Raw genomic sequence first — 25741 nt, 5'->3', positions numbered from 1 at the left:
ATACATCAAATGGTATGCAAATACATCAAAATTGATCTATACAAAAAAAAAACTAAAAAAATTGAAATATCATGTCAAATGGGCTACAACTGACGAGAAATACCATGTCAAGTAGACTACAACTGCACATCAGTTCAAGGAATTCGCAGTATAGGTACACAGGAACAAAAAAAAGAAGAAGAAATTGTCACCTTAGAAAAACCAGAATGTAGCGATTGAACAAGGAATTTGATGGTTCAACGACCAACTGTGATGATGGAATCAATGGTAGACGTGGTGTGAGGAGAATCGCTTCTGACCAACGAAGCAAATGATGCCATCCCACTATTAGGAGCTTCATTTTTAGCTGTCAATACACCAAATACAGAGCTATTGAGTGGTATATCAGGCAACAATGCACCGCCGTCCAGATACTGCACCACCTGCCTCATGCTCGGCCTAGTATCTGGGTTAGAGTGTGAACAGAAGAGGCCTAGCTTCAGAACTATCTCCATTTGCCCCTCCACATAAATACCTTCCAATCTTGGATCACTAGCATCAAGAACATCTCCCTTTTGCCAGTAATCAATGACCCAATCAAGTAAATCCAACTCTCCTGGCTGTACAGGTCTCCTTCCACAAGCCACCTCAAGCATAAAAACACCAAATGCATATACATCTGTGCTAGTAGTTCCCCTTCCATTTCGAAGAAGCTCTGGAGCCAGATAACCCACAGTTCCTACCACGTTGGTGGTGTGTAGATCATTGCCGTGGTCATATAACCTTGCAAGGCCAAAATCTCCCAGCTTTCCCTCTAGATCGGCATCTAAAAGAACGTTAGCTGGTTTAATATCTCTATGTAGAACAACTTGTTCCCACTCTTCATGAAGGTAAAGTAGACCAAATGCTACTCCTTTGATAATTCTAAATCGCTGAAACCAATTGAGGCTTGGCCTTGTATTGCTGTACAAAATTTTGTCAAGGCTTCCATTCGGCATATAATCATAGACCAAAAGAAGTTCTCCCTTTCGCCTACAATACCCACGGAGTTGCTCCAAGTTCCTATGCCGTAGCTTTCCCATGCTCACAATTTCAGACACAAATTGCTTCATCCCGTGATCAGAATCATGGCAGACTTTCTTGACTGCGATTTCTGCATGAGAGGAAGGAAGTACACCTCTGTAGACCTTTCCAGAACCTCCTCGTCCGATGATCTCTTTGTCTTTGAAACCTTTGGTTGCTTTGTAGAGATTCTTGTACGAGAACCTATGAGGACTGTACTCCTTTTCCCAGTCTTCATATACTTCTTCATACTTTTTCTTCTTAACGAAGTAAACAGCTCCAGCAATAGTTATCAGCACAACCGCTGCAGCTACAACTGAAACAATAACTGTATGATTTAGTTTCTTCCCAGGTGTTGGAGGAGGTGGAGGAAGTGGAGGAAGCTTTGAAATATCAAGGTTTTGTGCCGGCCCACTCTTGTTGAAGCTCCATCCCAGAATGTAGTGATCACTTACACGTGTGCCGGTTGCTGCACAGAGACCGACATACATGGAATCCTGGAGAATCTGAGAGAGGTCAATGGACGTTGACAACAGAGGTCTGCTTGGTTTTGGATTTGGGACTGGAGCTAGAGTTACATTGACTAACTTCTCTTGTCCATTGTAATCGATCCAAATTTGTATCGGCTTTCCACTTTCCAGCACAAGGCTTTCGAACTCCTTTTTTTCATCAGAAAAATAACGTGCTGAAGCAGATTCATTGGATTGCAAGCCGTTCACATCAATTCCCACATGGTTACCATCTATGTCATTGAATTCAGGGCTTTGTACGGTATCTAGCTCAATCGCGAAGATGTGGTTTGTAAACTGGCCATTGTTTGATCTATTGAAGATTCCCAAGTGTGAACCAGCAACAGCTTCGCTGAAGTCCGTGGAAGGTGAGATGAAAAAGGCCATACCATGGCCACCATAGTTAGGCAGTTTTGGGAACATGGCAAATACAACACTTGTGGAAAATGAAAGAGACTGAGAGGAAGATGAATTGAATTTGAATGGAAAAGGGTAGAAAGCGTGGCCACTTATACGCTCGGATGTGTTGGTTAGCTGCAACAGACCATTGGGATGAATCTTTGCCAAGCCATCCAGTTTCAGTTTGGATCCTTCGAAGCCATGGTGGATGAACTGATTTTCTTCTTGAGCTGAGGCGGAAAAAATCAATGTTACTTTGAAAAGAAACCAAAAGGAAACCAATCTAGGAAGTGCAGCCATTGAGAAAAAGTAGGAAACAATCTGCTTTGTCACAACAAGTCTTCTACAATAGTTAAATCTAAAACCGATAGCTAAGACTGCCTTAATCATCGTTATTATTATTATTCTTAATTCTCCTCTAATTTGCAAGTCAATGGGACTTTGCACGTCTTCAGACGAATGTTTCAACCACGCTGCTTATGACTTTTTCTTATTGTTGAAATATCTCAAGTGCTCTTGCTTTCAACGTGCCTTGAATTCTCAGTATGACATAGCGATGGAGCTCTAGAAAACTGTCAATATTTCTTTATATGCTTATAATTCTTCTCACACCTAACTTATGAATTAACAAATTGCAATGATGTATGATCATAACTGAGTAATTATTTGCTGCACTTTAACCATCATTGAAAAACTGCATAATCTATTATATGTGGCCATGAAACTTGGCACCCATACCACCCATAATAATTTAATTCGTCTCTAGATTATCTTAAATTAGACACTGGAAAGTGATTAAGCTTTCATTGCATTTACAAGATGTGGACAGGGCAAATGAAACATTCGAGTAAATTTAATCTTGCATCTCCCTTTGAGCTCATTAGGCCTGCGCAGAGTGGAACCTTTGATTCAACTCTTAATTAGTTCTGAGGCATGACTGGAGCTGTAACATATGTGAATTTAAAATGAAAATGAGGCGGTTAAGGATTTTATAAATAAAAGAATAAGCTGGAAACAGGGTAAAAACGATTTAAATGTTAAATGATTTACTATTGGTTTTTTGTATATGGCTTGATGAAATCGTGTTTGGAAACGATATGATTATTTCTTTTAAAGTAAGAATGAATTTTCAAAAACTATTATCCACTCACTTATCTCACTGAGTTTTAAACTTACCCCGTTTTTATTATATTTTCCCCCCTCATTAGGAGGTTGCAGGTACACCAGACCGACCCAGCGACTGTAAATATATTTTGAGTCTTGGCCACGTGATGGTGTTAGAAGATATAGATATTTTTATTAGGACATTTTGGTTATCACGTCCAGTTGGGATTGTATAATTTTGTTATATTATTCTTTTGTGATTAAGAATAAACTGAGATATTAATATTAGTTATAATATTATCTTTTAAGACTCTGGAAATATAAAACTCAGCATTTTGATTGAGGATGTTGATCACTGGAGTTTGTTGTATATTGAATTGTATTGAGAGTGTTATATTCATATTTGTAGATTAGGAGTGTTATATATATAAAAGAGACTGTCGAATTTCAGCAGAATCTTTATTAATAGAATTATTATCAAGTCCGTTTTGATGAGACTAGATTAACTCGTTTGGGAAAGATTCAGGGTGGGTAGTTTCAGGAGTAACCTAACATCCTAGCATTTTGGGTAATAAACTCAGAAAGTAAAAGTCAAAATTTCTGACTTGAATTATTCATTTTTTTCTTTCTGTTGACGGTAGTTTTTTTCCCCACCTCCAAATAATGCAGACTTAGTCTATTGCTGCAGTTCTTACCTAGAAGAGGCAACATAAAACACAGTAAAATAAACAGATCAAAACTAATAAAACCAAGGAATCAAGGTATGCCAGAGAATCTCATCTATCTTCATAAATCCAATATAATGTTAAGCTTAATCACTAATAGTTAGAAGAAGTATCTGAAACAGGGCAACCTCCGTTTTCACACACAGTTGTAAACAAATTTTAATCCATTCAACAATACAAGCAATTAATCAGCGGAATGTGCTATAAAATACATAACCGTGAGTTGTTAAATACTACTGCAATTCACGACAAGAAGCAACAAGCAAAGATACAAGTTTATTTAAGATCCTTTCTCTGAAAGTCTACTTCCCCTCTGCTTTTTACCCCGCAACCAGCCACTGAAATGTTGATTTAACGATCTTGGACGAGGATCGAATCAATGATTGACACATGGTGTGAGAAGAACGAGTACCAAGCAACCCAAGGAATGATAAGCTTCAGTACTTGCTGCAGATACACTGACAATAAATCTATCAAGAGGAATATCTGGAAACTTGGCATCTCCATAAAGATACTGCAGCACCTGGCTCATGTTAGGTCTGGTAGCTGGGTTAGGGTCTGAACAAAACAGGCCTAAAAACCGACACCATTTGCTCCTCAACACAAATAACTTCCAGTCTTGGTTCAGTGACATCAAGGATAGATCCTCTTTTCCAGCAATCAAAAACCAAATCGACCAAATTTAGCTTTCCATACTCTGTAGGCCTCCTTCCATTAGCCACCTCAAGCATACAAACCCCAAAAGCAAATACATCTGCAAAAGCATCTGCCTTTCCAGTTTTGAGAAGCTCTGGAGCCAGATAACCTAGAGTGGTTAGTGGTCTGTGGAAGGCTACCATGATCATATAACCTAGGCCGGCCGAAATCTCCTAACTTTCCATTCAAATCAGCATCAGAGTACTACCAGGTTTTATATCTCTATGTAGCACAAGTTTTTCCTCCTCTTCGTGCAGGCACAGAAGAAATGAAGTTACTCCCCCGAGAATGTGAAATCGTTCAAAAAAATTAAGACTTGATCTTGCACTGCTGTGTAAAATTGTATCAAGGCTTCTGTTAGGCATATAATCATAGATCAACAGGAGTTCTCCCTTTCGCTCCAATAGCCCCGTTGGTGCACCAAGTTGCTATGCCGAAGGCTTCCCATGCTTACAATCTCAGACAGAAATTCTTCATCCCTTGTTCTGAATCATGGGAGACTCTCTTGACTGCGATTGGTAAACTACAAGACAGGTAGTGTCTTCTTTCCCTGTATACAGATCCCTGGAAACCTTTGGTAGCTTTATACAGATCCCTGTATTCTCTTTCCCAGTCTTCACTTCTTCGTATTTCTTCTTCCTCACAATGTAAATGACTCCGCTGATTGTTATCAGCGCAGCCACAAGCAATGTAATATAGGTAACACAAAAATCATTTGACATCTTTGTTTCTCCTCTGCTTTCTCAGGTAGTGAGGCCATTGCTGAGATGAAGCAGACAGATGCGTCATGCGTTGAAGGAGATGGAGGAAGGTTAGGGAGCCCGGAAATTGAGCAAATTCTCTTCTCCGCTGTAGTCTATCCAATTTGCATTGTATTTCCACATTGTAGATCCAAGCTTATGTAAGAACCTTGATCATCAGAAAAGTTGGCTGATGGAGCAGAATCATTAGATATCAGGTTGTTGACATCAGTTCCCACACTATATCTTTAAATTCCATGCCCTGTACAGTGTCAAGCTCCACTGCGATTATGTGGTTTGTAGACTGGGCATTATCTGTAGTATTGAGGAGTCCCAAAAATGCAGTTGCAAAAGCTTGGCTGAAGTCCATTGTTGGTGAGATGACAAAAGCCACGCCATGGCCACTGGAATCCTTAACTTGATCTATTGAAAACACAAAATTGATGGAAAGTGAAAGAGAACGAGAGGAAGACGTGTTGAACTTGAACGGGAGTGGGTAGAAAGCAGGGCCAGTTTGAAGTTTGGAACTATCAGTAAGCTGCAATAGACCATTGGGGTGGATCTTCGCCAAGCCTTCAGCATGCATTTCGGATTCATTGCAGCCGTGGTAGATGAACTTGTGTTCATCTTAATCTCGAGCCATGGAAATCCAGGATATGATGACAACTGTCCAAAAGCAAAGTGATCTGAGAGCTGGAGCCATTGAGAAAAATAGGAAAACTAGTTGGCTTTTGGCAAATTGAGAGAATTGCCTTGCTGCTTTTCTCTTTTTATGCTACCAAGGTAATATTTCAGACTCAAATTTAAGTTAAAATATCATTCTTCAGGAATTTCGGCAAAACAGTGTGCAAGCAATTTGACCCTTAAACAAAAAGGATCAGCACGTGACTAAGAGAATTAACCGCTTCTAATTTCAAATTCAATTCTAAATTTTGATTCATAGATGTCCTAAAATTGCGGTGTCTTATTCCGCGCATTCATACACCGGTAAAAAAAAAAAAATGTAATTAGCTGCACTTAACATAGATTATCTCTTTATCAATTCCAGAAAGGCCTTTCAAATCGAAGGGAAACTTGCCAATTATTTGAATGCGACGGTGCATCAAATCTAGCTCATTGGCACAGAGAATCTTAATGGGACCTTGCTAATTATTTGCATTAACATTGCTAATTATTTGAATGCGACTTTCAAAGTGCATGAGCCATGTTTCATATCTGTGTTATTCTGCTTGATGTTCTTCCCCATGCTTAACAAACTCAAATAAGAGTTTTAAAGAATTTCTTTCTGACTTTTTACTTGTGCTTTTCTCTCTCTTCAGTTTGGGGTTCCAAAGACGTTGATTATGACTTGTTATTACTTGAATAATGCAGGAATATCCATTTGCTGTACATGCTTTCAATGACCGTTATTTACGAAAGTTGAACAAGGAAAACTATTCGAATGGACGTTGAAAGTACAAGTAGCAACTAATAATTTCTAAAATTATCTCAAAACGACTCATTGTTTCAGTTCTACGGGATCTTTTTGTCAAATTGTGTAAATGTGGTAACGTTAGAAATTTAAAAAGTGACTGCATGCAAATATAATACATATCAGAAGTCTGTAGTGGCGCCTCGAACTTTTGAGATCTAAGTTGGTTCACAGATAATTTTCAATTAAATATTAATGATCATTTAGAAGAGCTGAATGATTCGCAAAATTGATCAATGCCAACACGAAGTCAATGTCAAGATCACATTATGCAACCATCAGAATTAGAACCTTAGCCCTTGCTTGAATAGGGGTACATTCACAGGACTTATTAGTCAAGTCAAAACATATACATTTCCGAGACCCATACTTATTTATTTATTTATGAATTTACAAAATAAAGTATACGCATGTGAGCAGTTAAATACTATTGTGGTCCACAAGAAAAAGTCAAACAGGAAGTACCAAGCAAGAATTGCAGTAACGTAAGATGGACCCTTAACTCGGATTGCCACTAATGTCAACTCAATTCTCTCAGTGAACTAGCCAAAAAGAGTGTAAAACTGTGGGCTCAAGTTCAACGACCTTCTACAAGGATTGAATCAATGGTTGACATGGTGTAAGAAGAACTGGCTCCGAGCAGTCCAAGAAATGAAGTCTCGTTTTCTGAAGCTTCATTATTAGCAGTAGAAACACTGATCATGAAGCTATCAAGAGCAGTATCTGGAAACTTGGCATCACTATCCAGATACTGCATCAACTGCGGCATGTTAGGCCTGGCTGCTGGGTTAGGGTGTGAACAAAACAAGCCTAATTTCAATACCAACTCCATTTGCTCCTCGACATAAAGACCCTCCAGTCTCGGATCAATAACATCAAGGACACATCCTCTTTTCCAGCAGTCAATAACCCAATCTACCAAGTTTATGTTTCCATCCTCTATAGGTCTCCTTCCACATGCCACCTCAATCATACAAACCCCAAAAGCAAATACATCAGTCCTAGTATCTGCCTTTCCAGTTCTGAGAAGCTCTGGAGCCATATAACCTGGAGTTCCTACCAGGTTAGTGGTACAAGGCATGCTACCGTGATCATATAACCTCGCCATGCCGAAGTCTCCTAACTTGCCATTCAGATGAGCATCTAAAAGAATATTTCCGGGCTTTATATCTCTATGTAGCACGACTTTTTCCCCCTCTTCGTGCAGGTAAAGCAGGGCAGAAGCTACTCCTCTGAGTATCCGAAATCGTTGAAACCAATTAAGGTTTGGTTTTGTGCTGCTGTGTAAAATTGTATCTAGGCTTTTATTGTGCATATAATTATAAACCAACAAGAGTTCTTGCTTTCGCCTGCAGTAGCCGTGTAGTTGCACCAAGTTCCTGTGCCTTAGAGCTCCCATGCTTACAATCTCAGACACAAACTCCTTCATCCCTTGCTCCGAATCATGTGAAATTTTCTTAACCGCGATTGGTAGGCCAGAAGTTGAAAGTACGCCTTTGTAAACCTTCCCAAAACCGCCTTTTCCAATAAGCTCCTTGAAACCTTTAGTTGCTTTGTACAGATCCTTATAGGAGAACCTTTGAGGACCATATTCTCTTTCCCAGTCTTCATATACTTCTTCATATTTCTTCTTCTGCACAATCCAAATGGCTCCACTGATTGTTATCAGTGCAACCGCAAACACGGCTACTATAGGAAAAACAATAATAATTGGACCCCGTCCTTTCTCCATTGCTTTCTCAGGTGATGGAGCAAATGATGAAAATGAAGCAGATGGAGTGAGTGAAGGAGGTGGAGGAAGTATGGGAAGTTTAGATATATCAAGATTTTGTGCTTCTCCACTTCTGCTGAAGCTCCATCCTAGAATATATTGGTTACTCTCAAGTATGCCAGTTGATGCAGAGAAACCAACGAACATAGTGTCCAAGAGAATTTGAGAAAGATCAAGGGGTGTTGACAAGAGTGGCCTGTTAGGTTTTGAGACTCTGATTGGAGCTAGTGTTACATTGAGCAACGTTTCTTCTCCGTTGTAGTCTATCCAAATCTGCATTGGATTTCCACTTTGTAGATCCAAGCTTATGTAAGACCCTTCATCAGAAAAATAAGCTGCTGGAGCAGAATCATAAGATATCAGGCTGTTAACATCAATTCCTACATGGGTTCCATTTAAATCGTTAAATTCAACGCTCTCTACTGTATCAAGCTCCACTGCGATGATGTGATTTGTCGACTGGCCATTGTTTGTAGAATTGAGGAGTCCCAAATATGCATATGCAAGAGCTTGGCTGAAGTCCAAAGACGGTGAGAAGAGGAAAGCCATGCCATGACCACCAGTATTAACTGGAACCATGGCAAATACAAAATTTGTAGAAAATGAAAGAGATTGAGGGGAAGATGTATTGAAGTTGAGTGGGTATGGATAAAAGGCATGACCTTTTGTAAGTTGGGAACCGTTGCTCATCTGCAATAGACCATTGGGTTGGATTTTCGCGAAGCCTTCCAGGTGCAGTTTGGATTCATTGAAGCCATGGTAGATGAACTGATTTTCATCTTGAGCAGAGGCCACGGAAATGCAGGATACGAGGAGAAATTTCCAGAAGTAAAGTGATCTAAGAGCTGCAGCCATTTAGGAAAGGAGGAATAGTTGTCTGGTTTTTGATGAAGAAAGAGCTTTTCCTGCTTGCTTGTTTCAAGTTCATGATCATTACTTTTTATGCTATTAAGGCAAGGGTAAGTGCTCAAATTTAAGTTAAAAATATCGTCTTCAGGAATTTCTGTGAAAGATAGTGTGCAGGCAAGTTGGCCCCGGAAAGAAAGGGTCAGCTTGTGACTAAGAGAATTCCACATGCAATATCCAATTCAGTTCTCAATGTGATTATTAATAATCATCTCATTATGTTGGAAAAGTTAAATGGTCGTTACACCACACATGAAGGTGGGATTAATTTAAACTTAAGACTTTTCTAGGAGTGAAAGTGTCTTATACTCAATACTTCATCCATAGGTCAAACAAAATGTAAGGTGGACCCTTAACTTGGATTATCTGTAAAAGATCCCTGCGGGCCATATTGGTGATTTGAGTAGTAATTTCATATTGAAGGAAGGGAAATTTACAAATTGTTTTAAGAATAATGATGCATTCAATTCTTCTGCTTGATGTTCTTGCACACCCTTAATCAAATAAAATACGAGTACTGATAAAACGTTCATTTTCTTACATTCCTGTTTTTGCCCGTCATATGTTTGGGGTTTCAAAGATGTTGATTATGACTTGATATTACTTGAGTATGTATCTATTGCTGTTGTTTTCAATGACCGTTCAAGCTTATGTGTCGACACAATTACCATAATATCTCACATCACTATAGCAAATGAGTTTTTGGACTGATTTATAAATTATGGGTTTTCTAACTAAGTAGATGCGTTTTGAGTTGCAAAGCCCAATAACGAAACGGTAGAATGTCTAATCAATGGTTGTTAGACCTGTAAGTCTTACCTACTATATGAAAAATTAAATAACAATGATCCTTTGTAATGGCTGAATGAAAGCATTGCGCATGAATCAAGCCTAACATTCACAGGATTTAGTCAAATGACTCAAATCAAAACAAAAACATTTTTCCAGACACTGAATTGTACCTGCCACTGCTAGTGTCAAGTTTTCAGTCGACTCTTGGAACTGATCATTGGTTGGAGATGCTTCTTATCTCTTTAGAGTTTTTTAATTTGTTCCAGCAACTATTTCCATTTGGTCAGAATTTATCTGCTGCCTTGATAAAAGATAAGGTAATAAGATGTGCAATATATGGTTTAGTATTAAACTGCATTACGCCAGTTTGCAGAAGCAACAAGCATCATAATATTCAAATCATGGAAACATGTCATGTTGAATGGTTCTAAGGTTGAAATGTTCTTCACTATTACGCCATCAACCATTGGTCATTTTGCTGTGGAAGATGGAATCTCTGTTTGCTGCACCAGAACATGATAGAAATATGACAAATAATCAAGAAGTCGTTTATCCAAATTTAGAAGTGTGTAGCTTTTGAAAATTATAAAACATGGATTCTATTTAGTGGGGTGAAAACATTTTACCAAATTTTAGTCCCTTCATCAATTAATAATCAAGCAAAGGACAACACTTGCATAAAAAAAGGGAAATTTATGTGTTTATTCAGCAGCTTGACTTCAGCAACTTGATTCTCTCAGTGATAAACATAGAATAAAATACTTAGCCAATGAATGAAAAGTACATGATTCAACCATCTACAAATGGGATGAAATCGATGGTAGAAATGGCATGAGCAGAACTGCTTTCAAATAGTGAAGGAAATGATATCACATTTTCAGAAGCTTGACTGCTTGCTCTAAATAAATCAAGCAGATAGTTAGTAAGCAAGTTGACTTTGAAAGGAAGGGTCAGGCTGTAACCAAATTCAAGTTCTTACCTCTGTTGATAGATCCCAGAATTAGCATTGAAGGCTTGAGGGTGAGTTAAAATAGTTCAAGGGGTTGCCAAATCCTAAATGTATTCTAGTGAAATTATTCTGTAAAACTGAAAAATACTTGTCTTTGAATTTGATTTTGTTTATAACAAATAGAAACAAGTCCTCTCTAATGCTTGCTTAAAAATAAGAGCATTCAAATATGATTTGATTCAAACTCAACCCAAGGTTTTTTAGTTCGGATCATATTAGACCGAATTGCAAGTTCGAATTCTATTCAGATGATTTTTTTTCACAACTTGATTAACACTAAATCTGATTGAGTTGACTCAAATATTTGTTAGTTTATAGACTCATTCCATATATTATTTGCTTGTAGGTGCATTTCATTCCGTATAATATTTGTTTGCTTATAGGTGCATTTTGGCCCTAGCTCATTTCATAGAATATATTTATGGCTGCAAACACATTCCGTAAAATGTTTATCTGGAGACACATTCCGTAGAATGTTTGGCTCATAAGCTCATTCTCTAAAATGTATTTTTGGGCATGTAGGCTCATTTCATGGAATATAAGTTTATCCCGTAGACCCATTTCGAAAAATATTTTTTGCCCTGTAAGCTCATTTTTTATAATGCATGTCTGCCAATTGGCATCTTCCTTAGAATATTTGTTGACCTGCAGGCTTATTCTATTGAATGTATTTTTGGCCAATAGGCTCATTCCCGTAGAAAATATGTTTACATGTAAGTTCATTCCGTAGAATGCTGCTCTTAGGTGCTTTATTAAAGGTACTTTTTATGTACCTAGGTGCCCTTTGGTATTTTCTTGATTTTTGCCTTTAGCCATTTCACTTAGAAGTATTTCCTAAGTACCTAAATTATTTTTCTATAAAGAATGGACTCATGTAATTTTTTGTAGAATTATATCTTTGGTACTTTGTCGAATATTTGCCTTTTGAATATTTCGCTTAGAAGTATTTTCTAAGTACCTAGGTTAATTTCTACAAACAATGGACTTGGGTCAATTTCTATAAAAAAAAAATGAATTTAGGTCATTCTTTGTAAAATTACGCATTTGACACTTTGTAGAAAATTCACCTTTCAGGTATTTTACTTAAAAATATTTTCTAAGTACCTATGTCATTTTTTATTTAATTATAACTTTGGTGCTTTATCGAAGATTTGCTTTTTGAGCATTATGTAAAGAATAAATGTAGATATTTTTTATTGAATCATGCTCTTAGGCAATTTATCGTGTCTTGACTTTGGACACTTAGAATTCTAAGTACCTAGGCCAAGAGTAAACCTAGGTCATTTTATGTAAAAAAAAAAAATTATTAGACCTATGTTTTTTGTGGGCTTTTGAAGCTCTCATAATTTGGTGTAATAGTAGCATTTTGCAAGAATGATGGGGATCATCGAGTATCAAAATTGATTCAAGCTATAATAGTTTATTAGTCATGGTTTATAAAGTGGTAAAAATTTTAAGGTTATTTGTGGAATTTTTAACAAATGTCTTTATTTGGAAAGGGTTTTTAAGGATAAATCAAGGGTGACTTCTCGACCTTGTCTAAGACTTATGATTATTTAACTATACATACTAAACAGACCTTCACATGGATTAGAGTTGACAAGATTGACATGACTCAATTACCCAATACAAATATGATACGAACAAATGGGTAGAGGTTGTGAAATTTCGGATTCATTGCAGCCGTGGTAGATGAACTTGAGTTCATCTTAATCTCGAGCCAAGGCCATGGAAATCCAGGATATGATGACAACTGTCCAAAAGCAAAGTGATCTGAGAGCTGGAGCCATTGAGAAAAATAGGAAAACTAGTTGGCTTTTGGCAAATTGAGAGATTTGCCTTGCTGCTTTTCTCTTTTTATGCTACCAAGGTAATATTTCAGACTCAAATTTAAGTTAAAATATCATTCTTCAGGAATTTCGGCAAAACAGTGTGCAAGCAATTTGACCCTTAAACAAAAAGGATCAGCACGTGACTAAGAGAATTAACCGCTTCTAATTTCCAATTCAATTCTAAATTTTGATTCATAGATGTCCTAAAATTGCGGTGTCTTATTCCGCGCATTCATACACCGGTAAAAAAAAAATGTAATTAGCTGACACTTAACATGGATTATCTCTTTATCAATTCCAGAAAGGCCTTTCAAATCGAAGGGAAACTTGCTAATTATTTGAATGCGACGGTGCATCAAATCTAGCTCATTGGCACAGAGAATCTTAATGGGATTTCTCGCAATTGCCTATTATACATGAGCCATGTTTCATATTTGTGTTATTCTGATTGATGTTCTTCCCGACGCTTAACAAAATCAAATAAGAGTTTTAAAGAATTTCTTTCTGACTTTTTACTTGTGCTTTTCTCTCTCTTCAGTTTGGGGTTCCAAAGACGTTGATTATGACTTGTTATTACTTGAATAATGCAGGAATATCCATTTGCTGTACATGCTTTCAATGACCGTTATTTACGGAAGTTGAACAAGGAAAACTATTCGAATGGACGTTGAAAGTACAAGTAGCAACTAATAATTTCTAAAATTAACTCTAAACGACTCATTGTTTCAGTTCTACGGGATCTTTTTGTCTAATTGTGTAAATGTGGTAACGTTAGAAATTTAAAAAGTGACTGCATGCAAATATAATATATATCAGAAGTCTTTAGTGGCGCCTCGAACTTTTGAGATCTAAGTTGGTTCACAGATAATTTTCAATTAAATAACAATGATCATTTAGAAGAGCTGAATGATTCACAAAATTGATAAATGCCAACACGAAGTCAATGTCAGGATCACATTATGCAACCATCAGAATTAGAACATTAGCCCTTGCTTGAATCGGGGTACATTCACAGGATTTATTAGTCAAGTCAAAACATATACATTTTCCGAGACCCACACTTATTTATTTATTTATTTATGAATTTACAAAATAAAGTATATGCAAATGAGCAGTTAAATACTATTGTAGTCCACAAGAAAAAGTCAAACAGAAAGTAACAAGCAAGAATTGCAGTAACGTAAGATGGACCCATAACTCGGATTGCCACTAATGTCAACTCAATACTCTCAGTGAACTAGCCAAAAAGAGTTTTAAAATGTGGGCTCAAGTTCAACGACCTTCTACAAGGATTGAATCAATGGTTGACATGGTGTAAGAAGAACTGGTTCCGAGCAGTGCAAGAAATGAAATCACGTTTTCTGAAGCTTCATTATTAGCAGTAGAAACACTGATCATGAAGCTATCCAGAGCAGTATCTGGAAACCTGGCTGCTGGGTTAGGGTGTGAACAAAACAAGCCTAATTTCAATACCAACTCCATTTGCTCCTCGACATAAAGACCCTCCAGTCTCGGATCAATAACATCAAGGATACATCCTCTTTTCCAGCAGTCAATAACCCAATCTACCAAGTTTATGTTTCCATCCTCTATAGGTCTCCTTCCACATGCCGCCTCAAGCATACAAATGTTGAGAATCAAATAAAACGGCATTGAATGAAGTTTTTCAAAGACATAATCCGCACTTGTCAAAGGGATAATCTGCACTTGTCAAAGACAAGATCCGCGCAGAACGGATTGACACATTTCCTTCAGAAATACGAGTACTGATAAAACTTTCATTTTCTTACATTCCTGTTTTTGCCCGTCGTATGCTTGGGGTTTCAAAGATGTTGATTTTGACTCGGTATCACTTGAATATATACCTATTCAAGTAATACTACCCGCTGTTGTTTTCGATGACCGTTGAAGCTTCTGTGTGACACAGATTCCAAAATAGAAAACTGCCAATCTTTACCTACTATATGAAAAATTAAATAGTATGACCCCTTGTAATGGCTGAATGATTCCCAAAATTGTTAAATGCAACCAAGACATCAAAATCAAGATCACATAAAATGTTACACTCAGATCCTCAAGCATTGCGCATGAATCAGGGCTAACATTCACAGGATTTAGTCAAATGACTCAAATCAAAACAAAAACATTTTTCCAGACACTGAGCCTGGTACTGCTACTGCTGGTGTCAAGTTTTCAGTCAACTCTTGGAACTGATCATTGGTTGGAGCTGCTTCTTGTCTCTTGAGAGTTCTTTAGTTTGTTCCAGCAATTATTTCCATTTCGTCAGAGTTTATCTGCCGCCTTAATAAAAGATAAGGTAATAAGATGTGCAATATATGGTTTAATATTAAGCTGCATTATCAGAGTTTATCTGCCGCCTTAATAAAAGATAAGGTAATAAGATGTGCAATATATGGTTTAATATTAAACTGCATTATATCAGTTTGCAGAAGCAACAAGCATGATAATATTCAAATCATGGAAACATGTCATGCTGAATGGTTCTAAACTTAAAATATTCTTAGCTTTTACGCCATCAACCATTGGTCACTTTGCTGTGGAAGATGGAATCTCTGCTTGCTGTACTAGAAAATGATAGCAATATGACAAATAATCAAGAAGTCGTTCATCCAAATTTAGAACTTCTGTTGGTGTGTAGCTTTTGAAAACTATAAAAGATGGATTCTATTTAACACAGTGGGGTGAAAACATTTTACCACATTTTAATCCCTTCGTCAATTAATAATCAAGCAAGGGATAACAACTCTACACAAAAATGCAAATTTATGTGTTGATTCAGCAGCTTGACTTCATCAACTTGATTCTCCCAGTGATAAACATAGAATAAAGTACTCAGCCAATGAATGAAAAGTATATGAACCAACTATCTACAATTGGGATGGAATCGATGGTAGAAATGGCGTGAGCAGAACTACTTTCAAATAGTGAAAGAAATGATATCACATAATCAGATCGAATAAATCAAGCAGATTGTTAGTAAGCAAGTTGACTTTGAAAGGAAGAGTCGGGCTGTAACCAAATTCAAGTCCAATGTGTGAACAATTTCTTTGTAATACCCACATATTTTATTTTTGTATACTTGTATGTAGTTTTAAAAATTAACTTTTATCTTATTCAATTTAATAATTTATGTTATTTTTATTTTATTTGTGAAATTAAAATTTAATTAAGGAAGTTTAGTAACCTCCCATTATCTGATTTGTACTCAACTTCCCCCACTTCTGTAACCATCATTAACTTCCTGTTATATGAAACTAAAATTATTTTTTTCCCCTTTTCTTTTCTTTTTGCTGGATTATATGCCATTCACTTTCATACTTCAAATTCCCTTAAGAAGCTTAAGCATTTTCTACTTTCATTGATTACGGTAAGTGAATTCTTCTAATAGTTTTGGATATCTAAGAATTTTTTTATATGGTTTGTTTGCTGATTTGATTTCTTTTGTAATTGATGTATTTTGGGTTTGAACTTTTAAAAATTTGTTAATCAGATGCTAAACTACGATCAGTTTAATTCTCGTGGATTTTGGTATTGTATAAGGGACTTAGAATTTGAATGAAGTTGAAAGAAAATCTGTGTCTGGTTGCCGTCATTCTTGACCTTTAAGTAATGGAAATTTTATAGCTTTGGTTATACGAAGGATAAAATTCGGAATTTTGGGTATAGTTAAGTACATATGGAAAAGTCTCCCTGTAAATTGTCATAATTTTTTGTAATATTTTGGGTTGTTGAATTGCTGAGAGAAACCGCATTGTTTGTTGAAGAAACATCCTGACAGAACTAACCTTTGGGTATTTAAAAACTCATAACTCTGAATATTTGAGGAATAAAATTCTAAATTTTGGATATAGCTAAATGCATATATGGACAAATCTCTCTGTAAATTTTCATAATATTTGGTGACCTTCTGGTTTGACTAAATTGTTGAGACAATCCACTTTATTTACTAAAGGATGATTCTGACATAATTAACCTTTGAGCATTTGAAAATTAAGAACTCTGAATATATAAGGAACAAAATTCTAAAATTTGGAATATCATACTAGACATCTTGACTTTGATATGATATCAAGTTTGTGAATTTTGAAGTTCATTTTACCTTTCAAAGATTTTATGAAATTTGGCTCAGATACTAGCAAACTGAGAATGAGATTGAGTTCACTACAGTCCTAGAATTAGATCTTTTAATCTCTTAAGTAATAAATTCTAAAACCATGTGGAGACAATATTCTGGAAAATATTAGAATGGTTTAAGGTCTATAAGCATGTGAATTATATTTTGGTATTGTGCAAAATTTTGGTAATTCGTTAGTGATAAGGATTTCAGTTAAGGTTATGATTTATTCTATATGAATTTAATAATAAATCAGTATATGTTCCAATTTTAGGATGTGTTGGTGATGTTTTTGATTAGTAAGTGAAAGGTTAATATTTGCTTTGGATTCAAGTAAGTATACCCATCCATAATGAACTCTTCTGTTTTCCAAATGTTCTTCAAATTATGTTTTATGTTTAAATAATCTTTGCTCAAGTTTAGACAAGTTTGAATTAAAAGCTTGCATTTCAAAAGTGTGAGCTGTAGAGGGGCCACCTCTCAATAGCCAATGTGCCACGAAGTGCCACGTATGGGTCACTATGTGAGATTTCAATTTGTATTTTATGAATATAATTTAAATGTTTTGGCTCAATGTCGATAGCTATTTTCTTATATAATATGTTCTATTCTGGCCGAGTCATTGGGAGAAATAGGTGATTTTCACTAGTAAAACTTTGTTCTGTTGCACAAATTATATAATTTGATTTATACCGAGTCACAGTGGGTATAGGTGATAGGATTTAACATAATCGTCCTATATGATAACTCATGACATTATATATGTTCCAATTTGTTTTGACTTGTTATATGTTTTTGAATGTGTTTTTACATGATACATGTTTTCTGAATTTGAATTTAGTTTGAACTATTCAATTTGAATTTGTTTTAAGCAAAACAATGCTTAACAAGCTTCTATACAAAGGTTCGTGTGTTTGTTCTTAACTTAAGGCTAAACTAAATGTTTGAAAATGTTGAACATAAATATTGTTCTGTTTGTTGTGCATGTTTCTACTTATTGAGTATAACAGCTCGCCCTTTGTCAATTTCATTTTTCAGAGGAGAGCAAGTAAAAGCTAAACCCTAGAAGTCTGATGTGAAGCTCTACTTTTGTTTCTAGTGTATTGTTTGAAAACTTTTGTATTTGGTTATTTATATAAATGATGTGTATCAGTGGAGATTTGTTAAAATCTGTATATTAGTGGAAATAAATTTCTATGTTAGTTTATTTGTTGTATGTCCAGGAAAATCTTTAAGGTTAGTTTTACTTCCGCTGCGAAGTTGATTTTGTGGTTATGGTACTTCTAGGCTTAATTAAATGTTCAAGAAGACAATAATATTAGGTAACAAGAAAATTAGATGGCTAGCTGCTCGATATTAACATTGGATGTTTCATTCTTACCTTGTTGGTAGATCCAAGAATTAATATAGAAAATAAAGAAGAGCTTTGGTTTACTTATGATTAAGTGTGATTGTACATCATAACAATTTAGATACCACAAGAAATGGTTCAATTCTTGTACTTGATGCTTTTCCATATAGTATAGGAGAATATAACAGCGTTAGACTTTCTTTCTTTTTTTTTTCATGGCTGTTTCGTTTTCTACTTGAGGTTTTAAAAACTGTCTTATGATTTTTTATCATTTGAAGTATGAATAAATGAGATATTAATAGAATTAGCATATTTACAGACTTATGATTTGTCTAAAATATTTCAATTATTCATATATTTGTGCGTCTTTGTTATCTCCAGCACTGAAAGTAAGTTATTCGAATATAATATTCTAGTATGCATGTATTTCAAATACACGGGAAATATATATACACACTTTGGATCTTAAGTCTGAATATATACTTTCTCGTTTATACATACACACACATGTACACACACTTTGGTCCTTATATAGGAAAATGATCTCTTGGCCTCCTATTGAGCTCATTCTAAGTTTGGTCCAATAATGTAAAAATTATACATGTCATATATAATACGTTTTATTTTTAAGTACCTTTTTTTTCATAATATTGATATATACAAATAGAGAGACCTGTATAAAATCTAAAATCGAAAATCGAAAATCGAAATATCACTAGCTAAGCTAAAATAAAATCAAAGGTAACTCATTTGCCTTGAATTGTACTTTAAAAAAAAAAACCAAAAAATTTGCACTTTGCCCAAAAAAATTGAAACAACCCACACTATTGACATTGCTTAAATTTTTATTTAATAAAAAATAACTGTTTTAAAATTTCATTTCAGACATGATGAGTCACCTATTTTTAAGCTACAGTACATCCAATATTTTAAAATTTTAATTTGCAAGCACGCTGAAGATAATTGGTCATTTGTTGTTTTATTAAGAAACAACTCGACGTCCAAAAAAACTATTTGAAAACGACCGGTCACCCGTGTCACTTACACAACTGACAAAACATACATAGTATGAGCTGGTGTTTACTATTCATGGCACATCGTTTCTTTTCTAGAAGAAAACATCGCGTCATATCACTAACCAGTGGGAAGACTCGGCAACGACACGTCATCCAGAAAGTTGAATTTCACATGATTTCAATTAATGTAAGAGATCGTTTGTTTTTTTAGTATTAAATAAAATTATAAAATATTTCATTTTTTCATCTATTTTTATATGTTTGTTTTTTAATACTGAAAATAAGTTATTTGTATATTTGGGTAAAAGTAAGGGAAAGATTTTAATTTCAAATTCATGCTTAAGTATAAATATATACTTTGTCGTTTATAAATATATGCACTTTAGGCCTTATGTAGGAAAATGAGTTATTGGCCTCTCCTTGGGCTCATTTTAAATTTAGCGCAATATTGTAAAAATTGTACATGTTATTTGTAATTTTTTTAATTTAAAATATTTATTTTTTTATAATATTAATATATACGGATAGAGAGACCACTAGCTAAGCCAAAATAGATAAATAGAATCAAAAGTAGTCCATTTTCCCCAAATTTCACTTTAAAAAAATTTAAAAACTTGCACTTTACAAAAACATTGGGAAAAAAACCACACCATCGACATTGCTTTTCTACTTTTCTTTAACTAAAAATGTCTATTTTGAAATTTTGCTTTAGACATGATTGGCATTTTTCATTTTACCAACAAAATGACTTGACATCCAAAAGTATTATTCGCAAATGAAGTATCATCATAAATTCATAATGTTAAAGTTTAATGTCAAGAGAATGACTTTATACATGTAAATTCAGATTAGATATAAGGCAGACGTCTAATTAATTTGCAAAAAACTGAAACTCAAAAGAGCTGCAGAAGCAGATTATTGATAACTTGGTGCGACAAACAAAGCACTGTAGCCAAACATGACCTTCCTTTCCTCTTCCCTTTCCAGTAAACTTGTATTTGTGTGTGTGTGTAACTTGTACAATTAGCACTAGAAAAAGAAACTTATTTCATAGTCAGCTATCTGAATTCATCTTTCAATTTGTTTGGAGTACTCTTCCCTCATTTGCTTCTTCAAAAACTACGACAACAAAAGATCCCAGAACAGGTTAATGGATCCAGCATAAGCATTAAGAAGAAAATTCAGTTGTATCTTGAATAAAAAATGGCGTGAGGAGGGGGGGGGGGGGTGGGGAGGAGAAGCTTACCTTCATGATCATTGGTAGAGACAGGAATGCTTGTCGATGCATTTGTAGGTGCATTAGTAGGTAACTGTGTCACTAAAGACTGGGGAGACTCCTCTTGCCAAAGGAAAGAAGTCACAGCCTCTTTCATCTTCCCTACAACCCCCACTTCGCGAGGACTTCTCTTTGGGCTCATTACATCGGTTATCACTTTAGATAGTGCTCTCTCTTCTTCCCCTGGCTCAAACTTGTGCTTTATATACTCCTTTACCGAAACACCTTTATCCCATTTTTGTCCAGTTGGACTTCCCTGCTTTTCAGTTTCGGGATTAGTTTTTTTGTCAGTTTCTGAAGTAGCTTGTTTGAGAGTTGCTAGATTATCTTGCTCGTTACTCTCTGAAGCTGTGGGGGTTGATACTGTAAGGCCTTGAATCTTTGAAGCTATTGCATGGGTTGCATCAGATAAAGTGGCATATGCTGGAGCCAGCTTCTCAGTCACCGTTTCCGTTAGTGTCTTGTTTGGAGAATTAGGCTTCTCAGTTACTGTTTCTGTTATCGCCTTGCTCCGAGTGGGAGGATTAGGAGGTCTCTCATTTTCTTGTACAGTTACCGTCTTATTTGAAGGCGAAGGATTCTCATTTTGGTGTCCATTTACTGTCTTGTTTGGAGAAGGAGGCTTCTCATTTTCTTTGATGCTGCTTGACAGAACATGCTTCTCAGATATAACAGGGATTAATCTTGGATGCAGCCTTGCCTTTTCCTTGTAGCCCTCGGGTGCAAGCTCTGATTCATACACTGAAAACAGAATTAGCTTTGATTAAAAGGCAGAACTTTATGAAAAGCACGGGCGCGAGCACTTCTAATTGCCTTGCTCCACAAGGAAAAGAAAAAGAGAATCACAAGTGATCTTTTGAATAGCAAAATGAAATCATTTCCCTGTTACGAATTAAATGTTGCAAGGCTCTAGGTGGGTATTACTTGGGGCTCCTAGATACTCAGCATCTTCCTCTTCATCTTCTTCGTCTTCCATTGTAACACCAAACGAGGGCGTCATGTTTTCTTCCTCAGGATGCTTCTTCTTGCCACTTAGACTGTGCCTCAATTTCCTCGCCTTCTCCTTCACTTTGGAGAGAACTGATTTCCTGTGGGGGGTGTGATCTTCTTCTGGTTCATGGCCTCTCCGAGATGTTGGTGAGTTGTGAGGTGACCACTTTGAAGCCTCTAGAGTCACATTAAGCTTGTTAGAGTAAAAGCCACAGGAGATGCAAAAGGACATTTCTATAATATGATTGGATACTTATGTATCTGAGATTGTTACCTCCCACAAGGTGTTCCGCAGTTGTTGGGCTTCTAGGATGGTCGCCATGTTTCTGCAGGATGTCATGTTGAGCCACGATTCCAAATCTTGAATATTGAGGGGATTTCATTGCAGCTGCTTGGGATCTCTCTCCCAACCTATCTCTCTATTGGTGTTCAATTAGCAAAGAAAGGGAAATTTAAGAGAAATGAACAATTAACATGCATCACTAGTTTCCGGGGTTCTCTCACAGTCAGTAACAATTGCTGCGTGGCATTCTACACAATTGCTTGGATGACAGCTTGTGGGCTTAAGTTAGACACTTGGCAATAGAATTTGGGTAATCTAATTTGCTTGGCATTTGCGAGTCATTAATTTTTATTTTCCCTAAAATAACAAACTTGGACTAGGCTCGTATCATCGATCCATTTGGCTATTCTTTTACCTCTTCCAGACTTGGGAAAGAAATTTCCTCTGATCTTGACCCTTGAGATAATAGTCTGTTTGACTAAAACTATTTTCTTTTCCAATTTTTCAGTCTCAAACAAAATTAAAACAAAAAACACTCGCCCGCCAAGCGGACAAACAAAAATCAATTGCGATTTATTTAAAAGAATAGGAGCTGATCACAATGTACAGAGGTCGCAACTCTTTAAATTACCATCATAAAGTATTTGATGAAATCAAATATGGGCAAAGAAAAAATTCCGCCCAAAAGATGAGAAGTTCTTTAACGTTATCAGAAAAGGAAATAAAAGTTGGATAAACCGGCTTGATGATGATTGCGACAGTACATTCAATTTGACATTATAGAAACCAAAATTCAGCTCTAATGCCATTAAGAGTGGACATTTATAGGCACTCGAGCTTTCAAAATTCTAACGGCATTCAAATGAAAAATATAAAAGAACGTTATGTTTGTTGTAGTTCATCCAGAGCGAAAGCAAAATTTAAGGGCAACACCTGAGGGAATTACAAGCTGTATCAAGTGACTTACAGACCCGAGTGCGCGTGACAGCCACATGTTACCCGGTCATCGTCTGTGCACCTATCATTCTTACCATGACTTAATCCATTTGACATTAACACAGCCGAGGATCAAAACTAACTACTAGCCTCAGAACCAGCCATCTACTTCAGAAAATAAATACCAAATTGCCAGAAATCCCAGATTCCTCTCAAAAAAAAAAAAAAAAAAAAAAACAGAACGGTCAGTTGTACGAGCAAATTTTGAGTAAGTAATGCATCCATTAGACCATGAAAAAGTAACCGGAGGATAATCTAAGATTTTTACAGACTTTGACAAATTTGTAATTTCAAGCTGATGAGGATATGGCGTTACCTGATCTTAAATGTTTTCTACCACCCGAGCTAAGCAGCCCAGCACAGAGTAAGATGAATTTTTCAGTTTCTAAAATCTTCTCTGCTATCCCAGGATTTTGGGACAGAGAGCCGTATGAAGCCACAAACTCGAAGATTTTAGGTCAGATGCTTCTATATTGCAGGAAAAAAAGCAAATCATTTGCTCAGTGTTAATTCAAACCCAACTATAACCAGGCTTCTTCCTAATTCCTCTATTATACATCAGTGTGCGCATGTCTCCGGCATCATCCCAACAACGTGCTGTTTTTGACACATTTGAGAGCAGCACATAAATAGCAGGGTCATTAGGCCACAGATCCAAAACCCTTTTTGCAGAACGTACATCAATTCTCTATTTCCATGAAGTTGACAAGCACTAAGTAGAGCTATATAGACTGATGGTCCTGGATCTGTGGACATACTATTGATAAAGGACTCTGCTTCATTTAGAAAGCCGGCTCTACCTAAAAGACCTACAATGGCAGCGTAATGCTCTGCTCTAGGGGATTCGAGTGAAGCATCATTTCTCATCAAATAAAAATATTGAAGACCTTTATCAATAAATACAGCATGACAACAAGCTGATAACACAACAAGAAATGTGGTCCCATCTGGTGTAATCTCAGTTTTTTGCATTTGTTCAAACAACTGAACAGCCTCCCTGCCATACCCATGATGCGCACACCCCGATAATAGTGAATTCCATGAGACCAAATCACGCTCGTCCATTGACGAGAACGCCTTCTTAGCATCACTGATAGCACCACATATTGCATACATAAAAACAAGCCTGTTTTGAACAAAGACATTTGAATCGTACCCTATTTTGAAAATGAGAGCATGCATTTGCTTCCCCTCTTTGAAGCCTGAAATTCACTCCTATTGCTCCTACTATGCTTGTGACTGTACAATAGTCTATATCAATTCCTGCCTGTCTCATTTCACAGAAGCATTTTAGGGCTTGTTCACCAGATCCTAAATTACAAAAACCAGCAATGATTGCATTCCATGAGATTTGGTTCCGTGTTCTAACACTTGAATGCACGTTCTGAAAATCCAAACTAGAATCACATTTCGAATAAACAGTAGCAAGTGTGACCACTATATACACATTATCCAGAAGGCCTTCATGAACTGCCCGACAATGAACTTGCTTGCAACAACCCAAATATTCCAAACTAGAAAATGAACTCAGCAAACTGTTATAAGCTACATAATTGGGTCTCAGGCCGAAACTTAGCATTTCTTTAAATAAAATCATCGCATCGTCAGGCTGTTCATTTTGTGCATATGCAGTAACCATGGAAGTCCAAGTAATAACATTCTTTTCTTTCATTTGATCAAAGACCCGTTTGGAGTCCTCAACATTGCAACATTTTGAGTACGTATCAATCAATCCCGTCTCAACAACGACATTATAACAAAGTCCCTGTTTCAGAATCAGACAATGAACCTGAGCCCCAATCCCTTCATCATCCAATTGGGAGCAAGCCACCAAAAGTGCTGAAACACTAAAGGCTGTAGGCACTATTCCCTCTTTCAACATTTTTATAAACAGTGAAACCGCAATTTCGGGGAGCCTGACATGTAAATAACCAGAAATCAACGAATTCCATGCAACTACATTTCTATGAGGTAATTCATGAAACAATTTCTGAGAACTAAAATTTCGCTGCATTTACCATACATATGAACAAGAGCAGTGCATATATAAGGATTTGAAGTGAAACCCGCTTTGACAATGAACGAATGAACTTGAATTCCCACATCCTACAAAGCCGATTTTGCACAAAAAGAAATGATTTTGTTGAGAAAGTAAAGACTTTGTAGGGACCCATTTTGTTGATGCAACTGAGCGACGAGGTTTATACTATCTTCATTCGACGCGTTAGCATTAGAACTGAAGCAGACAAAATCGTCTGCTGGGTCACTGTCGACATGGCGGCAAATGGTCGTTAGAGCGCAAGAAAACGGGTGATAGGCACACGGCAAGCGAGAAATGGGGCTCATTGTACCACCATTTTCTTATGAAGGTTTCTACTTTGTAGCGCCACGAAGGCATGCAAACGCAGAAGGCATTCGCAGCAAAACAAACATGAACGAACAAGATGGTACGCACAGTACTTGTAGACGTAAACGTTTAGTCATTTAGGGTAGGAAAACGTGAACGACAACTGGTACCACATTGAGAGCGAAGTCCTGGAAATGATACTGTAAATGATGTAAATTGTAAAAGCCAGAACATACTTCCAACTATAAGACAGATGTTAGAAGATTAAGCAGCCATCTTTGTGAAAACCGCTTCACCAAGCGGTGCACTTTCATTATAAATATTAAATAGGCTAGCAAATAGCATCCATCAT

At 36.4% G+C, this 25741-nt stretch overlaps 3 protein-coding genes and 2 pseudogenes across 3 annotated transcripts; all 5 read right to left on the bottom strand.

Annotated features, from left to right (window-relative positions):
- Nucleotides 1-165: 165 nt before the first annotated feature.
- On the bottom strand, nt 166-2249 carry LOC18035500 (putative L-type lectin-domain containing receptor kinase II.2). Its single transcript, XM_006424831.2, has one exon. The coding sequence runs from the start codon at nt 2247-2249 to the stop codon at nt 237-239; it is 2013 nt and encodes a 670-aa protein (XP_006424894.2). The 3' UTR covers nt 166-236.
- A 1905-nt stretch (nt 2250-4154) lies between these two features.
- On the bottom strand, nt 4155-6460 carry LOC112096483 (annotated as a pseudogene).
- Nucleotides 6461-7262: 802 nt separating this feature from the next.
- LOC18035211 (L-type lectin-domain containing receptor kinase I.8) lies at nt 7263-9311 on the bottom strand. The gene has a single exon (XM_006424830.1). It carries the CDS (start codon nt 9309-9311, stop codon nt 7263-7265), a length of 2049 nt encoding a protein of 682 aa, XP_006424893.1.
- An 11050-nt stretch (nt 9312-20361) lies between these two features.
- On the bottom strand, nt 20362-22168 carry LOC18035326 (uncharacterized protein DDB_G0286299). Its single transcript, XM_024179448.1, has 4 exons — nt 22038-22168; nt 21698-21940; nt 20744-21514; nt 20362-20616 (listed from the first exon to the last, which is right to left on the bottom strand). Exons 1-4 carry the CDS (start codon nt 22144-22146, stop codon nt 20573-20575), a joined length of 1167 nt encoding a protein of 388 aa, XP_024035216.1. The 5' UTR covers nt 22147-22168; the 3' UTR covers nt 20362-20572.
- Nucleotides 22169-23553: 1385 nt separating this feature from the next.
- On the bottom strand, nt 23554-25388 carry LOC18035167 (annotated as a pseudogene).
- Between the last annotated feature and the right edge of the window lie 353 nt (nt 25389-25741).

This window comes from Citrus clementina, unplaced genomic scaffold (genome assembly GCF_000493195.1).
Source record: "Citrus clementina cultivar Clemenules unplaced genomic scaffold, Citrus_clementina_v1.0 scaffold_8, whole genome shotgun sequence".
Taxonomy (NCBI): Eukaryota; Viridiplantae; Streptophyta; class Magnoliopsida; order Sapindales; family Rutaceae; genus Citrus; species Citrus x clementina.
This window is presented reverse-complemented; position numbering and strand designations above follow the sequence as displayed.

Excerpts from the sequence above, each read along its gene's own strand:
- LOC18035500 (XM_006424831.2), bottom strand. The coding sequence starts at position 2,249 with ATGGCTGCACTTCCTAGATTGGTTTCCTTTTGGTTTCTTTTCAAAGTA.
- LOC18035211 (XM_006424830.1), bottom strand. The coding sequence starts at position 9,311 with ATGGCTGCAGCTCTTAGATCACTTTACTTCTGGAAATTTCTCCTCGTA.
- LOC18035326 (XM_024179448.1), bottom strand. The coding sequence starts at position 22,146 with ATGAAATCCCCTCAATATTCAAGATTTGGAATCGTGGCTCAACATGAC. Across the intron at positions 21,941-22,037 it reads TGCGGAACACCTTGTGGGAG|AGGCTTCAAAGTGGTCACCT; the intron begins GTAACAATCTCA and ends ATGTGACTCTAG. Across the intron at positions 21,515-21,697 it reads TGAGTATCTAGGAGCCCCAA|TGTATGAATCAGAGCTTGCA; the intron begins GTAATACCCACC and ends TTCTGTTTTCAG.